Source organism: Lobosporangium transversale (assembly GCF_002105155.1).
Source record: "Lobosporangium transversale strain NRRL 3116 chromosome Unknown BCR41scaffold_20, whole genome shotgun sequence".
NCBI lineage: Eukaryota > Fungi > Mortierellomycota > Mortierellomycetes > Mortierellales > Mortierellaceae > Lobosporangium > Lobosporangium transversale.
In genome coordinates this window covers 326,807-343,757 of record NW_019028998.1, presented here as the reverse complement: position 1 = coordinate 343,757, position 16,951 = coordinate 326,807, and the positions used below count along the sequence as shown (strand labels likewise).

At 41.4% G+C, this 16,951-nt stretch overlaps 5 protein-coding genes across 5 annotated transcripts; 3 read left to right on the top strand and 2 right to left on the bottom strand.

Annotated features, from left to right (window-relative positions):
• Positions 1–1,326: 1,326 nt before the first annotated feature.
• On the bottom strand, positions 1,327–3,681 carry BCR41DRAFT_79569 (hypothetical protein). The gene is made up of 5 exons (XM_022031021.1): positions 3,551–3,681; positions 2,786–3,406; positions 2,364–2,522; positions 1,985–2,209; positions 1,327–1,854 (listed from the first exon to the last, which is right to left on the bottom strand). Exons 1-5 carry the CDS (start codon positions 3,599–3,601, stop codon positions 1,582–1,584), a joined length of 1,329 nt encoding a protein of 442 aa, XP_021881051.1. The 5' UTR covers positions 3,602–3,681; the 3' UTR covers positions 1,327–1,581.
• Positions 3,682–6,742: 3,061 nt separating this feature from the next.
• On the top strand, positions 6,743–9,132 carry BCR41DRAFT_354326 (mitochondrial carrier domain-containing protein). Its single transcript, XM_022024298.1, has 9 exons — positions 6,743–7,067; positions 7,339–7,386; positions 7,585–7,617; positions 7,702–7,793; positions 7,901–7,924; positions 8,078–8,089; positions 8,205–8,341; positions 8,436–8,770; positions 8,865–9,132. The coding sequence occupies exons 1-9, from the start codon at positions 7,019–7,021 to the stop codon at positions 9,095–9,097; spliced, it is 963 nt and encodes a 320-aa protein (XP_021881050.1). The 5' UTR covers positions 6,743–7,018; the 3' UTR covers positions 9,098–9,132.
• An 84-nt stretch (positions 9,133–9,216) lies between these two features.
• BCR41DRAFT_396640 (hypothetical protein) lies at positions 9,217–11,412 on the top strand (the record flags this gene model as incomplete). The annotated part of the gene is made up of 2 exons (XM_022028827.1): positions 9,217–9,534; positions 9,670–11,412. 2 exons carry the CDS (start codon positions 9,217–9,219, stop codon positions 11,410–11,412), a joined length of 2,061 nt encoding a protein of 686 aa, XP_021881049.1.
• A 1,194-nt stretch (positions 11,413–12,606) lies between these two features.
• Positions 12,607–14,168, top strand: BCR41DRAFT_422420 (hypothetical protein; the record flags this gene model as incomplete). The annotated part of the gene is made up of 2 exons (XM_022030152.1): positions 12,607–13,342; positions 13,474–14,168. 2 exons carry the CDS (start codon positions 12,607–12,609, stop codon positions 14,166–14,168), a joined length of 1,431 nt encoding a protein of 476 aa, XP_021881048.1.
• A 65-nt stretch (positions 14,169–14,233) lies between these two features.
• Positions 14,234–16,605, bottom strand: BCR41DRAFT_354322 (hemolysin-III related-domain-containing protein). Its single transcript, XM_022024297.1, has 6 exons — positions 16,339–16,605; positions 15,745–16,190; positions 15,236–15,429; positions 14,880–15,152; positions 14,649–14,777; positions 14,234–14,562 (listed from the first exon to the last, which is right to left on the bottom strand). Exons 2-6 carry the CDS (start codon positions 16,124–16,126, stop codon positions 14,413–14,415), a joined length of 1,128 nt encoding a protein of 375 aa, XP_021881047.1. The 5' UTR covers positions 16,127–16,190; positions 16,339–16,605; the 3' UTR covers positions 14,234–14,412.
• Positions 16,606–16,951: the final 346 nt, after the last annotated feature.

Below are 16,951 nucleotides of genomic sequence, written 5' to 3'. Positions count from 1 at the left end.
GGACATAGCCTGCATCCGCCTGCCAGACCAGGTTCTGGATCCAATAAGCCAGAATCTCGATAACTTTAAATCGGCCAGGCCCACCCTCCATAACATTTGCTGCCTCATTTTGCATAGCTTCATACGACAACAGTCGGCCATAGTTGAGTGCTGGATGGTATCCACCATTGTCGACCAAAAATACGGAAGTAATCAGTCCAAGGATGTAACCGACAATGGTGTACAAAGATACGAGAGTAACATTGGTAATCACTCTGTTGGATTCCTTCTTGCTGACAGCTGTCGATGTTGATGCGCCTGTTAGTACTGATCCAGGCAATGTACCAGGTGCAGACGAAACCAGGCGTGATTCTATTGACAAAATATTGTCAAAAACTTTTTAAGTCAGCCCAGTGTCCGGTGATAAACAATTCCCTCCAGTGCCTTTAAAAATAACATATAATTAATAAATAAATAAAGAATACGTACGATGGAGCCTGCGCCTACGGGCTCGCTCACTCTTCTGTAACTTGGCTAATGGCTCATTCTGCCGAATAACCCCGTCTGCTCCAAAGCTTGTGGTGTCCAAGGGTCGTGTAGCCTCTTGGATTTTGAATAGAGTCTCAATTAACTCTTGTTGAGATTCCAGACCTTGATTTAACATGGCCTCTTTAGCCTCTAAAATTTGTACTTCTGGGGGCAAGACACAATCAACATCATCTACCCTATGCTTCCCCACAACTGAATTCGTAGCAACACTACTGAGTTCTTGCTCTGTCCCTTGTTCTTTTGGCTCAGTCTGTCCTCGTGAAGCTGCTGTTATATCAGTCAAATTCTGGGTATCATGCTGATCCGTGACCTCATACTTCAAAGCTGATTGGAGTCCACTCTCTTTGAATCGCTGGTCAATATCACGTAAAGATGTTCGTTTCAACTTTCTATTGAGCGATGAGCTCTCCTGCAGTAATCGAAGCGCTTTTTCTGATGCTATATGATTTGTAGTGGATAAAGAGCATAATCGACATGGAATAGTTAGCTAAATCCCAAAGCTTCACAGTAAATACTCATTTAAAAAAGCAAGGTAAACTGCCAATTAGTGGGTTATGATCGCTGACTTACAGACAGAGTTGAAATGATGCTTGCTACCAACATCTATTTCATCATCAGAATTCTCAATCCCTGGAGCGAACTTGGGGTCCGCAGTGGCTAATTCAGACATCAAGTTCTGTTCAAAGCGATTACCATTATTTTATTTAGTTGTTGTTTTATCATTAAACAATTGACCAAGTAAAATAACTTGAACAAAAATCAGCAGATAGTTTGTTCTCTGCTTACCTTAGTAGAAGCCTCAGGAATCTGACTAAAAGACAAACTGGAAGTGTTGGCTCCTCCTGCCAACGTTTCGACCTCATTCTTCAAGTCACCATTAAGCTCCGTGAGCCGAAGTGTTTCTCTGGTTGCCAGTTCTAATTTTTGCCTAATTTCTTCATTCATAGCAATTTCTTGCGCTAGTCTCTCTCTTAACTCCTCATTTGTTCTTTGTTCGGCATTGTACTAATTTTGGTGTTCAACAGTCAATAACATATGTGATTTTGTTGTGAGTTATTGTTGTTCAATCTTCCATGATATCAGTTTTGCAGTAGCCAACTTAAATACCGCCATGTAAACTATTAGATATGGACCTACCCGGCGCTCAAGTGCTTCTGCAGTAGCAAGACGGGTGATTAGTGGTTTTAAGGCATCCTCTGTTTGCTTCAATGACTCTCGGATGCGGGCATTATCCTCCATAAGCTCATCCTGACGCTTCTTCCAGGCTACAGCATTACTTTTTTGTGTCGAGCTTGATAGCTCGCTCTTTTCAATCTGTTGCGTCAGCTAGATACACATAAACAGTAAAAGAAATACATGATACTTCATCAGTAAAAAAAGATAGCAAATTTACGCGCTTTCATTAAGATGAACAAGTCATCAAACAACATGCACTTCCATATTACTTCCTTCATACCTCTGCAATTTGAGCTGATTTATATTGATCATTCTTCTTAAACTCCTCAATCTCACGCCGCTTTGCGATTACATCACGTCGAAGCTCTTCTATCTCTTGCTGGTTCATACTAGCAGCCATTGCCTGCTCGTTGGCCCGTGACTGGTACTCAAGCTCACGCTCAGTCTCTTTGAGCTTTCTTTGAAGGGCCAAAAATTTCTGTTGGTCTGATTCTATGTTGGCAGGCTAGCAATATTAATTTTAGCATAAAGGAGACGGACAGAAAAGAATGTATATATTTGTTAATCGCTATGCATTGAGTTATTGTCATCAAGGAGTTTTTTTAAAAGAAAAAAAATCGCTAACGAACTTTTTTCATGTGCTGGGCTGACATGCTTACCGAATCGTATTCTGCATCGAGGCCATAGCCCTCATACTCTGTCCTACTCTGCTCTCGGATACTCATATTGTTATAGTTAGCTCGCCATTCCTTCGAATCGCCAATCGTAGGACTGGAAGACGAAGTCGAGGCATCAGAGCGCGATCCTCGTGAGCCAGGCTAATGATAAAAAAGTAATAAAGAGCGAGGTCAGACTACATTATTTGCAAATAAATTAGTTGCTCGCTCTGTCAATCGGAAATACTGATTGAGCATATTAACAAATAGGGAAGTCCATGCTCTGATCTCTTAGTTTGTAAATTTATCCTGCCTTGCTTGAATATTAACGATACAACACACTTTACAACTACACATCCCAATTCCCAGCTGATACACATAGCCTAATCGTAAAAAAAAACTGCGCTGTGACTGAGAGGACTTACACTGGAAGGCGACATACGATGCTCACTTCTATCCGAATCCTCGTCACCTGAGGAAGAGCCACGAGATGACCTTGAAAACCGTGGACGAGACTGTGTTGATTCGCCTAGTGAAATCTTCCGGATAGGCGGCCTATTGCCTCTGGGCCGAATATGGACTGAAGGATGATGACGTGGGTGTAGAGATTGCTGTGTCGATTGTGCCGATACAGATTCCGAGAAAGGAGACATCATTCCGTATCTTTGGTGGGCGCCATCCCGAATTTCGACGCTTTGGCCAATGTTGGTATAATTCTGAGGTATATCCAATCCAGACACAGAAGTGAGTTGGTGAAATTCCTCACCAACGATAGGGATTTCTACGGATGGCACTGTGGTTGGAGGTGGTGCACCCTGAAGAAGACTGAGGAGTTCACTCAAATCCCTTTGGCTGACGATGGTGCCTTCAACACGCACGATATAGTCTCCTAACTCCTCCCAGCTGGACTGACTTAGCAGCGATGCACCCTGCTCCTTCTCAACCCGCCTCAGGACTGTTTCCATCATCTCAGCCATGATACCATATCCATGGGGGTCATATTCAGGCCATATTCTAGCTAAGATGCTTGTTGCGGATTCAACATCCTATTTTTTTTATCGTGTAAATAGTGGTTTTTTTTTTTTTTTTTTTTTTTTGGTAATTAGGCACGAGATACTGTAAACTGCTGAATAAATACCAGACACAGAGGAAGAGAAGATGAGGAACGAGTATGAACTAGATGAGGGTACCTTGACATCTGATGTCTCTGTTGGGATTACAGTTGTTTTTGCTTGAAGCATAGCTTGTGTTGGTGTATGATTGTAGTAGTGACTTTATAGCGAAAAGGTTCTTAGGTGGAAACGTGCAAAGGAACAAAATGATGGCGTTGGAAAATAAACAAAATGAAACAATGAGAATTTGGTATAAAGAGTGATGGATTGAGAGCGAAAGTGAAAAAGATCATTCCTTGTCCAAAGTCAAGGATAATAAAAAAAAACTGTGGCTGGCAGAAACATTGGTCAACGGGGCAGGCGCATGCTTCCTTAGACCATGCAAAAACACTAAAAAAAGGTTCGTGCGGTGATCTTGCCCTATCATTTGATTTGAGGACGAAGTGAAAATCAAATCCAGGCTCAGACTCAAGCTCCAGTGCCCTTTTGTAAATTATATTCAAGAAAAAGCGATGGGGTGTATACACATTTATACATTTTGAAAGGCTTCAAAGATTCATGTGGATTGTATGTATGACAGACAAAGACCCATGCACGAAGTACACAAGGTTCCACACGCACATGGAAATGCAACAAAGAAGATATAAAAAAGCAGGCACAGACAGACATTGCCAATTTGTTATCAGCGGCTCCAGATGTTTGATATGAAAATATTTGTATTCAGAGTTGGTTCCTTTCCGATTCCCCCTCCATCCTCCTAATGAAACGCCTTAATCGTGTTCAGAAAACTAGCATCAACACTGTGATGATGAATGTGATATCGAAAATAGCAATGTCAAGAAAAAAGGTGGGATGACCAACCACTGACTTTTATCCATTTGATATAATTATATATGCAAGTACAATGATAGATCTCATTTCAATTGAATCATAAATCTTGGTATGGAGGATTTATAGGAGAGGAAGAGCCAATAATTGATTATTGACAAAAAACCTCCTCGAATAGGGTCTCTGTTCGAAGGCAACATATTTGCTTGGGTATCTTTGATACAGCAATGAGCGTTGTTCTGAAAAGTTCCGTCCCTTGTCCTGCGTTTCAATCTATTGGGCCATGGTGGGCGGTGCTGCATTACATGATATTAGAGTAGCCATGCACGATTCACTTGGATAATCCAAAAAAAAAAAAAAAAAAAAAAAAATCACTTTTACCAGCCAAACTGGTAAAATTCAGGTGTTATTCTGATTTCATATGGTCTCTTCTGCCATTTTGATGGCTAATCCCAGCTGAAGCATCCCCAGGAGTTGACTTTACACTTCTGAATGCTGAAGAGCTGTTTTACTCTGTCTTGCTAATGAATTGTACAGTGCGTATCCAAACGATCGCCTCTTTCTATCAGTTTACCATGCCTGAATGATAATGGTTCGAATATGCTTCATGGCAGAGGCTGCTGCGCGGATTGGAGTTGAGGCAAGCATTCATATTAGTTGCTAATATTGATGCTGCAACGTGATGGCGAAAAACATATCTGGTAGCCAATTCAGCTAGAATTAGAGAATGTAGCGAATACTCAAAATGAACATCGCTTCAGATACAAGTGACTCAGAAGTTGGAGGAGGTCGATCTCTGAAGAAAGGACTATCATTGTGGGAAGGCTAACCAAACTCTTTAGAAGACCAACTAGAGAAGAGGCCGGATCAGTTGGCCGTGCATCGTCTGGACCCTGACTGTATCCTGCGCCCATTTGGAAGAGAGTGGAAAGTTGAGCGTCGTATTCCGAGTCTCTCTTTCCCCTTCCACATCGCCATTAGCTCCACCCTCAGAGTAAGTTAGATCTTGCCGTGAGCAGCGAAATGAATATTTTTCAGGAGGTGCTTAGAGAACGTTATGGATACCTTCTTTGAGCTGATCACTATATATATATTCCATGTTAATCCACAATGCAGCGGCAACGGTTGTTGCTGCCAGTAATAAAAATATTTTTGGTATTTTTAGCAGCGAATTAGTGGCAAGGGGCAACCACTCTCGCTTTCACAAAGGAAGGGGTCTTTGAGTAGCTTGAGAAGAGACTAATGGCAATGTGGGGCAGGGGCACTTGTCGCTAGAACCGGTCACACACTCACTCTGACGCGTAGGGCCACTGAATACCGCTACCCGCTGTTGACATCATTAGTCCCGTCCTAATCTTAACCAGCCGCATGCCATCATAATTCGAATCCTGGGCCTTGATTGAGAATGGAATTCAATGACACGATCTTCTACATCTTATAAATCAGAACCATAGTCTGATTATAACAAGACAACAGCTAGATTCATATCCTTCTCCAGATACCTTTATAACTCCTATGACCTGCAGCGTGCTCAGTGCGCCTCTAAGAGTGGCCGCACTACCTCCAGAAGTTATAGAATGCACGGTGTAGTCTATACGGTATAGAAATCACTGATGTTTATTCCCCTACGCTTTTGGTAAGACGACGAGCGAGACACTGTCGCCTTGAAAACAATGGGTTCGAACCAGGCTCCATCTATGATTTTTGCGGACACTCATGTTACTAAGCATGCTCGCGGGAAACTGATGCATCTTAAGATTGTGACGAGGTGCTTTCTGTGAATTGTGTAACATACTCATACTGTACATGTACAGACAGGCCTGATAGGGACAACATATTTATCTGGCGGGCCAAAGATAGAGAAATTCTAATCAATAGAGGCCAGATCCAAACCAAAGAGGCGCATTAGAAACTGAAAAGAAGAGATAAAGAACGCCACTTCTTTTCAGTCAAGGAAGAAAAGAGTAAATAAGTGATATAAATGAATAAATCTTCACCGAATAACGGTCAGTTTATGTGTCTATATGATTCTACCGAAGTATATATGATACTTGTCTGAACTAACTGGAGTAAAAAAAAAAAAAAAAAAGAATGATGCAGTTGGTATATGATTGACGGTAGTGTTTTCTTTAGGTACCGTAGTGATCAAGAGATCATGCGGTCCTGTTTGTTTAAAAGTTTATATTTGAGCAAACATACTTGTAAGAAGTAGAAGGATCGCGGCCATGAAAAGTGAGAGGGAGAGATGACAATGGTGTAATCGTCTGTGAGCAAGTGATACCTCGTGCCAGATACACCTGGGATGTGGGAACAAAATGTGTCTCCTTCCATTTTGGGCGATAAAGTTGCTATTACGGTACTGCAACCTTCCCCTGATTGCTTTTTCTTTTCTTTCGTATCTGTCTCTGTCTGTCTGACTGTCTCTCCACATTCTTTTCTTTTTTTTTTTTTCTTTCCTCCTCATTCTTTCTGCTTCTCCTTTTCCCTTCTTTGTGATCTGTTTTCTCGAATTTCATCTCTTGTTCACTTTGCTCATTCAAAAAGGCATTCAAATACACTTTATTTCTTTTTTTTCCTTTTTTTGCTCACTCCTCACTCCATAATCTTTTAGCCCTATTAGTTGCCACATTTACCTACACTGTTCCTACTAATTAACTTACCACTGCTTATCGATCTTATCAAAACCAACATCGCTTGTTCGTATAACCTACCTTGCTTATGCTTGACTGTGACGAAAACATCACCTTGGTACATGCACAGGAAGAACGTAAGAAACCATGGAGAAATGGAACTATACGACCTGTCATTTCTATCACTATTGAAAAATTGACTAAAAGACCCAAGTGTTTAACAGAAGAGCTACTATCACGATAAAATAGCTAAGAGTACCATTCATAATATTTATAAAATTGAACGAGCGTACACCGCTTCTAGACGCCAACTGTCTTCTAGTTACAAATAAAGCGGACAGGAACTGATTAATATGTGCATAATGTTAACGCCTTTTTTTTTCTTTTGTTTTTAACATGTTCTTGCAGCTAGTGGAGGTGACTGGACATCCAATTTTATTGCAGGGACAATAGGAGGTAAATGAGCACAGCAACAGAGCAAACAAGCAAAGACAACGAACTTAATGGCGGTGTATAACTGTGGAGAAAGAAAAGAAGCAAAAAACTTGTACCATGCCTTTTGAAACTAAGCGAAGGAGAACAATTAATTACGACATACTCATCCACTACAACATGTGTCTTAAAAAAAAAAAAAAAAAAAAATCTAAACTTTAGGTATAGCAGGATTGTGTGTTGGCCATCCATGGGGTAAGATTCCATTTCATAATCAATTTTGATTGAGTCTCATCGGAAGCTCCATTTCTGATCATTACTTCGGTTAATAATTAATAGACACCGTAAAAGTTAGGCTACAATCCAAAGAACTAGCTAGTAGATATTCAGGGACATGGAACTGCTTCACTACAATATTGAGACAAGAGAAGGTGAGTATAGGATAACGCTAACAACGTTTCCAACCTTTGCTGTCAGACTATTGTAACTGATCTGCTGACACAGTTGGAATGATTTACTGTCTTTATTCACCGCTTAGGTGAAGGGTCTCTATAAAGGCATGGTAAGACAGTTACTTCGTGTAAATGCAGCTTTTAATTAGGAGTATGATCCAGGCATTGATCTCTTTCTTCTATGTTTTATTCACCTCGCGTACGACGCGTACATATATTATACTTCTTGACTCCGACTGATATTAAAAAATATGGGAGTCTAGGCTTCTCCAATGGTAAGATTGGTCAATTGTCTCTTATTGTACAGACCAACAACGTGACAAGATTCCAATTCAATTTTTACATGTCGAGAAATGTGTCTAAAATACGCTTCATTGGTGTTTTTGATAGGTCGGAGTTGCATTGGTAAATGCACTGCTATTTGGCGTGTACGGCTTCTTCATGGACATCCAGATGGCCAATCCAAATGACGATCCCACGCTGACACAGATTTTCCTGGCTGGCACAGGATCTGGTGTCGTCAATAGGTATTTGTTCTACTTTATGGTGGTCCATAGTTAAGACGTTTATGATGGATGTATAACTGACGCACTGATGTCTACTCAAACGCCACCTTAACAGCTTTATCAGCTGTCCGATGGAACTATCAAAAATTCGCCTGCAAAACCAAGACCAAGTGGCTGGATCTCGTGGTTCTTCAGGAGGCACTTTCTATAAAGGGCCAATGGATTGCTTTAAGCAAACATACCGTCAGGGTGGCCTTCGAGCATGCTATCGTGGGCTATGGTCCACAATCCTACGCGAAACATCATATGGCCCTTACTTTCTGAGCTACGAAATCTTCTGTAGAGCGTTGACACCAGAAGGCCAGCGCACGCAAGATTTATCAAGCGCAAGGCTTGTTGTCGCAGGAGGGTTTGCAGGAATCGCGGGTTGGATGAGCACTTACCCCACAGGTAAAAATCCCAACTCCATTAAAGAATTATCGTGTATTCACTTGCTTAATTTAAACTGGATTTTGACAATTACTGAGGGTCCTTCTATGAATAGATGTGATCAAGACTAGGATCCAATCACAGCACGATTCAATATCTAAATCAAAACAGTTTAGAGGAGTATGGGATTGTACTAAGCAACTATACAAGGAAGAAGGGTTCCGAGTCTTTTTTAGAGGTGTCAACGCTACGGTCATCCGAGCCTTTCCTTGCAATGCAGCTACATTCTTGGTCTACTCGCTTGCTATGCGAAGCTTAATGCCAGCATCCAACGAAGCACTGGCATGAATGAAGTAATAAATTTTGTGTTGTGTGACTGTGTGTAAAAAGAAAAAAAAGAAAAAGTAGTGTAAAGTTGAAATTTAAAAATATTCTTCCCACGTAATTTGCAATTGAATTCTTTCCTCATGGCTTCTCGCGTTCCCATTCGACATGACAGAGCTCTGTTGAACCCCAAATTTGAAGGTTACAAGCTTTCGTTCTTGGACGAGTCGCACCAGCAGTTTGTACAGGTTGATGCATCTGGTCCTGGTGTTGTCGTCCCAAAGGTTCCTCACTCTGCCAAACTATCTTACAGACAGATCCAGGCTAGAATTCGTCACAACCATCTCTATCCAGGGTGGAATTCATTCAAGACCGTCAATGGAGATAGCAGTAATATTCGTAATGGTGTCCTTTTTATCATTGATGACAGTTTCACATTGATCGCTCTACAATTTGACCAGGTAAAGCAAACTTTAGAGTATTATACCCATTGCGCCCATGTTTCTATACTTCTACTGTTGATGCTCCCTGCTTCCCTATTGATCATGAGCCAAAGCCATCAATATTCTAATGGGAAAGAAACTTGGGTGTTTTAGACATCGCGTCGACTTCGAAGTAAACGACTTCTTCAACTCCCACGTCCCGTAGTGCCACTCAACTTTATCCTGGAATTCCCTTCTGTAAAGCCTGTGTCACCTGATTACATCTTTGTCTCGGATGGAGCAGCGACTTTTTACTTGGTCCAGCTTGCCTTCACTGGCATGGAATATGAAGCGACACTAGTAGCCTCGACTAAGTTCCAGTCAGAAGAAAATGCAGATGAGTTGATGCCTTGTCAGTTATTAGAGGCAAAAGCGTTCCCCATCAACGATAGTAACGGAGCAAACATGGGAATAGAGATTAAATTTATTGTATACTATGCTGCGAAAGACATATTTTACTCTTCAGGGCCTTCGCCGCATTATAAAGCAGACAAGAAGACGGTGTTTATTGTCAGTTTGTGCAGTATCGTCGTGGATCGTTCTATCACTTCATCAAGAGATACAGCTATGGATTTAGGCACTGACGGGGGGAATGCAGAGGCACCTATCATCCTTCCTTTCCAACGCATTCATTCGATTAGGGGAACTGAAGTCCCTTTTTATTGCGCACTGGATCCATCCAATGAAGGATATGTTATCGGCAGCAACACAAATTACAAGTCAACAAAAGAACCTCCTGTCGGTCAAACGAATCGCTCTTTGGAACCAGGCTCGGAGGCAATGGAGTTAGACAATACTGATATCGGTGTCGTAACTCGGCCGGAGCCCTCTTACATCTGGACACAAACAGATACAGAGCTCACTCTTTGCTTTAAGCTTCCTAGAGGTACTACCAAACATGCAGTTAATTGCAAGTTTGCTCGCCAAGATCTTCATCTTCAAGTTAATCTCTCACAACCTTCAAACCCAGCCATCAAATTGCCCAACTTGGAGAATATACCATTGTTCGATGAGGTGCTGCCGAATGAATGTTTCTGGACATTAGAATCGGCGTCAGGAGTATTAACGTTGACCCTCGAGAAGAAACATACCAAAACTCGATGGACACAAGTATTTTCAGAAGATGTCGACACGGATCCTGTGGAAGAGAGTCTGGACCCTTCTATGTTTGCGGAGTACAAGAGCGCTTTAGAGAAATACACGACCGAAAACTATGGTGCTGAGCCAGGACGGGAATTGACTGTGTTGCCATCCCTCACCCAGGACCCGCAGGAAGATATCGATGAAGAGGGCGAAGAGATCAAATTTTCTTGGGTTCAAAGTGAGGATGGGGCTGACATTATTCGTGCAACAACCATTGGGACAGGACACGACTGGATTGGACAAGCCTTTTCTAGCTTTGAAAATCATCAAGGACTGGCGGGCTCGCAGGAAATCCCCTTCCGCATGCCTACTGTTTGCCTGAAACATGATGTCGACGGTTTAGTCTACTCTATCCAGCATGTCCCAGGCTCTGCATCCACTCAGTCTACAATTCTGCAATTGGAGAGTATCATGAGATTTCTGCATGTTAGCACTTTTGACGCTTTGGCGTTTGTTCAGGCTTCAAAGCGGGAGAAGCGATTTGTGATGCATGACCCCCACGGTAAATTCGCTGTCATTGTTGAATCAAGTCGCAATGTCTATATATACTCGCACACTGTAGATTCCAAGCTTAAGCAAGAAAAGCAGATTGTTGTCGATGTCTCCAAGGGACAGCAAGTTGATATTATTGGATGTCAGCTCATTTCTGATAATGTATTGGTCATTTTGATGGAAGGCAAGCATGGTGCTCTAGTACTCGACTTGAGCCAATAGGCCTTTCCCGTTCTCACAATAAATAATGTAGTTAATTGCTTAAGCAGAAGCTTTACTAACAAATTGGACTTAGCCAATCGTAAATATTTTTGAGAGTCGCGTGAGGATTGGAAGTTGAAACTAAGACGCGCATGCAGTATGAAATTTTAAATCCTTGTTGAGAGACGTGGATATTTTTTATACAGATAAATTGATTGCGCTCACTTCTGCTTGTCCAGTGCTACAGTGGCATAGAAATGATATTATAAAACGAGATGATAAAACGATATGAAGCGTATATATTTGTTCCATCAACAATAATAACAACAGGCGTGTTCATCTCTCGTTTATTAGTGTTCATTATCAATTATGAGAATGGGACATGACAAATATTTTACACACAATAACCTACTGTTATTAGTGGTAATAGACAACACATGGTGCGCATGTATTGCATCGTACTTTTGTAACCATAAGCGTCGGCTATATGAATGCTGCTTAAATGAAAGGTGTATACCATTGAGATCTGTGGACCATTATGTAAGCATCCAGGTCTTTTCTCTAGTCAAAAGAAATTTCATTAATAAACAAATAAACAAATAATAGGAAACAAGCAAACAAGCAAACAAGCAAAAAAAGCAAGGATGCAGTAAAGGAATAATAAGTTCAGCCTTCCCTTTCCTCTCGCAATATTTATGTATATATATATATATATATTATATAATATATATACTTTGACATAGATGTAAAAAAGAATCGGAGTACCAACCCTTTTGCAACCCACTTTTTTTCCCTTTGCCACTTGACTTCTTTTCTCGTGAGGATGCAGCAAAGTCATTTATTGTTTTATTTTTAAATTTTTACACGTTATTAAGCTTCAGCAAGAGACCACAGCCATTGCCATGTATACATACCAACAAAAAGAACATAAAGAACATTCACATTCCACAGGATGAAATTCGTGCGTGCAATGTCTCTATTAGTGTCGACTTTCCTTGTTACACAAAGGCGGAAGGGCGACATAGCAGCACAGCAGTTATTGCTTCGCCATCTTTCTTCTTTTTTTTTTTTTTTTTTTTTTTTTTTTTTTGGAACTTGGTGCAAAGATTGTAAAATGTATATAAATTAGGACTTGTTTATATCCAAGTAATCATTATCTGCTCTTTCAGCCTCCTCAACGGCATATCATTTCTATTTCAACAACATAACAGAGGGATGTTCGTCAACAATTTTAAAGGAAATATTCCTGCCATCACCAGCATTGTCCCTCAAATCCATCGGAATGTCTTGAACATGGATTGTAGCAATGCTTCAAGTACAATGGCGCCAATTTCAATACAAACCCAGCCATACTTTAACATCACTCCAAAGTCGACATATGAAGATGACTCTAGTATTAATAATGTTCAGGCTCGGACGCAGACAGAGTATGATGGTACAGCCAAAACTAGTGAACAAGCCTTTCGAATTGACTGCAATCGAACTCCCAACTCTTGCCGGTGGAGGTGTGGACGTGCATGTTGTACCAACATGAGCCCACCACAATTGATAGTGCCAAAAAATCTGACTTATTACTGTCAGCGGCATTACCACCCGAAGGGTGGCAGTGGCGGCGCCAGTGGCCGTCCTGGCGAGGATCCCAATAGGTGGCGATGTATTGCACTTACAAGACTGGGTCGACAATGTATGAAGCAAGATTACAGGATCCTCCACCCAACCCATACCGAAGATACTTTTCGCTGTGAGGACCATAAAAATTATCTTCGAGGCCGGACCTTTCGTAGACATAAGAAGGCGCTTTTGGTCTCAGCCCATAAAGCGAGTCTTAATGATATCAGTGTTCTTAAAGAGAGAGCTCCATCGCAAGATCTTTATGTGAACATCCCATTTGGCACACGTTCTAAACAGACCATACAACAATGCCTTGTGTTTACTGGCCAGCAGTTTGATGGTCCGTCCATATGCGCAGTGCTACTGTTTTAATTGTCCTTGGGAAGGGAGAGGAGGGAAAAAAACTATAATATAAAGAAGTAGCTGACCGTTCTCCCTTTCTTTTTCCATACTTTGTAATGGAGCATATAGAGCTTACAGAAGAATACACTCCAGCGACTAAAGATAGCATTCGAAGAGTGATCCAGGACTATTTTGAAGTCCTACAACACCCAGAAGAACACGATCTCCTTAAAACTCAAGCATATATAGGGCGAGAACTGAATGAGAGAGAAAAAGCTGGAATCAGATACAAATACCGTGACCATCTTGCACACGGCTGTCTCTATCTTATGGCTCCATGTAATCGACAGCAGCAACAACAATTAGAGTATCTGAATAAGAAACAAAGACCCTCCTACAGCAAAGGTTGTATTTACATCAAGATTGGGTACAGCTCGAACCTTAGGAAGAGGATCCCTGGGTTTTACGGATGTGCTGATAGTCTTGTCAAGTCCTTTTTTGACACATCTTCTATTTCGCCAGACGGCTTTCGTTCGATGGGGCTTGTCTGTCTTTTGGAAAAGATTATACATGAAATCTTTTTAGAGCAGCAGGAAGATTTGAATTGTCTCTGCGGACGCGTCCATCTGGAATACTTTCGTTTTGAATGGCCAAGCAACGTAGAGACTTCTCTACCTACTTTTGCTGAGGTATTCGATGAGAGTGAAAAGCAAATCCGCACGCAGGTGCTAAAGTGGGTACGGGTGGTCAAGGGCATGGAAATATTGTATAAGCAGCTATGCAGCTTCCATGAAGTACACATGGGGTATAAGTCAGACTACTAAATTGCTACACCTAAAAAAATTACATAAACAAACCGAATGTTTCAGATTCATAAAGTTTGATTTTATCTCATTTTAAAAGGGTATAAAAATATTCTTTTTTTCTATAATGAATAGATGTACAGGCATGGGAGGATTGGGCCATGCAGGCAAAACCCGGAACATGAGAGCTCAGCTGAGGGCAAAGAAAAAAAGTCAATAATAATGTGGGCAGAGGTAACATGTGCAGCCATGGGAAAGATCCGTGCTATTGGGTGAACATGGTGCGCATTTGATCCAGGGGAATGGCGCAGCTATGATCTATCGTGTGCCAAAAATTCATCGCTTTGATCATACCTAGAAAGTGGATGGTGCAACCAATCAATACACATACATGAAAGATTTGGTGCGAGGCCATCTAAAATTATCAAAACATTCAAGTGTTAATCATCTGCTGTCAATGTTGAATATCAAGGCTTTGTATTATTGATACAACGCACTTACGAAATTATCAAACTTTCCAGGAAAGAAACGCTCTGGAGTACGGCTACCATAGATGAGTGCTCCGACCACATATGCTGCGCCCATACAGAAGATGTAGTTGAGCGCGACAGCCTTTTGAGCGAGCACAAACTAAAAGTTAACCACAACAAAAAGATAGAGGTATACTTTGTGTTAAATAAAATGGCGTATTACAAATGAATATAGAGAATATATGAAGGTTGAAGCATTTACCCCATAGAGAATAATGCCATGGATGATGGGGCATAAGCCAGAAAGTCCGACTGCCAAGAATAGAGCTGAACGCACCCATCGATATTGAGGTGTTTGGAACCGCGGTTGCATAACCACGATGATAGTAGCTCCTCCTAAGATCGAAATTATTGAAATGTAAAGAATCTGCAGTGTGCTTTGGCAATAGAAGCCGTAGTATAGAGCTGGGTAGTACGATCCGACAATCAGGAAGATAATCCCCAAGTAATCACAGCGAACCCATTGCGAGAAGACCTAAAAGTACACAGTTGTGCTTATATAGATTGATGAGCAGAGATATCTAGGAACACCGCGAGCATTTACAAAAATGTACATACTTTTTCCGAATGGCAGCAGAATGTATGAAAGCTGGCTGACAGCGAGAGGCAGACGATGGCTCCAGCTAGGAATGCATATTGGACCACGATATCTGTCCATCGGACTGTATCCACTATCTCAAGCACCTTGAAGTAAGCGAGGGGCGCAATAATAACAAACGCCACAGCTCCGAGTAGATGCGACCAGATGTTGACTAAAACGTACCAAGGCAAGGTAGGATTCACAATTAGCAACTTTAAGCTTGCTGATCCATGTGGGTTGCGTGTCATGTAGAGCCAACATAGGATATTCATTTGCAGTTGCTGAACTAGAAGCTAGAATATGCATTTAAGAGGATCGATATTCGAGAGCCGTCCGTTTTGACGAGTGCAATGTCAATCCAATTAAAGAGGTTCGAAAGGGAAGTGAAGAAGATACAGCACAGTGGTTTTTTGAATTGAGTAGAGAATAATTAAATGTTTACCCTTTCTCTACAGATAAAGTCTGTGATAAGGGATGATCAACTCACCAGTTTCGTTGTGTAGATACCAAAGTGAACGAACACACTTTTGATAGCTATATGTAGCTCTTCGGTATCCTGTCAGAATGGCTGGATTGTCCCGCATCCATTGAGGAAGATCAGCCCATGTGCAGATCCTTCCAAGCTCTTTGCTATGGTCCTGGGCTTCCCCGTCAGGTAACGACCCCTTTTCGGAGCAACGGTTGGAGTTCTGCTCGTCTGGTGTCAATACAGCAATCTGGACAGGCCCTGATACAGTCTCCTCTGACCCAAACGCAGAGTCTTTGCTGCTGTCACTCTGGGTGACATCGGTTTTCCTATAATGGTTATCATGATAATCGTGTGGTGGATGGAGGTTTATGGAGTTGTTGGGTGTGATTAGGGTGGTCATCCTTGAGGTGGCAAAAGAACAGGCGAGGGAATGACCTTTGCTGTCTTTCCTGTCGTTTTGACCCCTGAATAGGATTGAAGGTTGTAAAAAAAAAAAAAAAAAAAAAGTCAAGGCTAATACTATTGCAGCAGTAAGCTCTTGGGTATTGTAAGGTTCGTGCACAAGGATGCAGACAGTAGGTAGTCCTCAGGAGGGAATGACGAGCCCTTTACCTTTTACTTCTTCTTCCAGCAACAGAATCAGGTCTGGGAGGGGGACAAAGAAATGTGAGGCATAAATGAGTGAGAAGATAAAAATGATGGGCTCTCACAGCTTCAAACGGTCGGAATCTGGCCGTAAAAAGGAATGAAAGAGAAATGCACCAGATTCTGAAATGGGGCAGGAATGAGTAACAACAAAAGAATAGTAAGAAAAGCAAAAGTAAAGGATGAAGATAAGGGACAGGAAGTATATATATATCCGACAGAGACAGAACAAAGAATACATTTGGACCGGAAGAAAGAAAGCCTAGAAAGGCACAGACATGAAAGATAATCAATTACAGACCAGGCCCAGCTCAATTCAGCTCCGCTTATTTGCGTCCTTGAAGTACATTAATATATAAACATGTAGGATATTCTTTTCACTCAATAAAGTAACCTTTAAGCCATCTCCTGATATACAGATATTATATTATATATATTCTGCGTCTCTTACTTGCACATGTCTGCAATAAAATTGACAATATCCGCACATGAAAATATAAAAGATCCTCCCCAAATTGACAGCAAAGTAACAAAGCAAACTAGACGTCTTTTTTGTTATTACCTCACGGTCGTCTTTGTA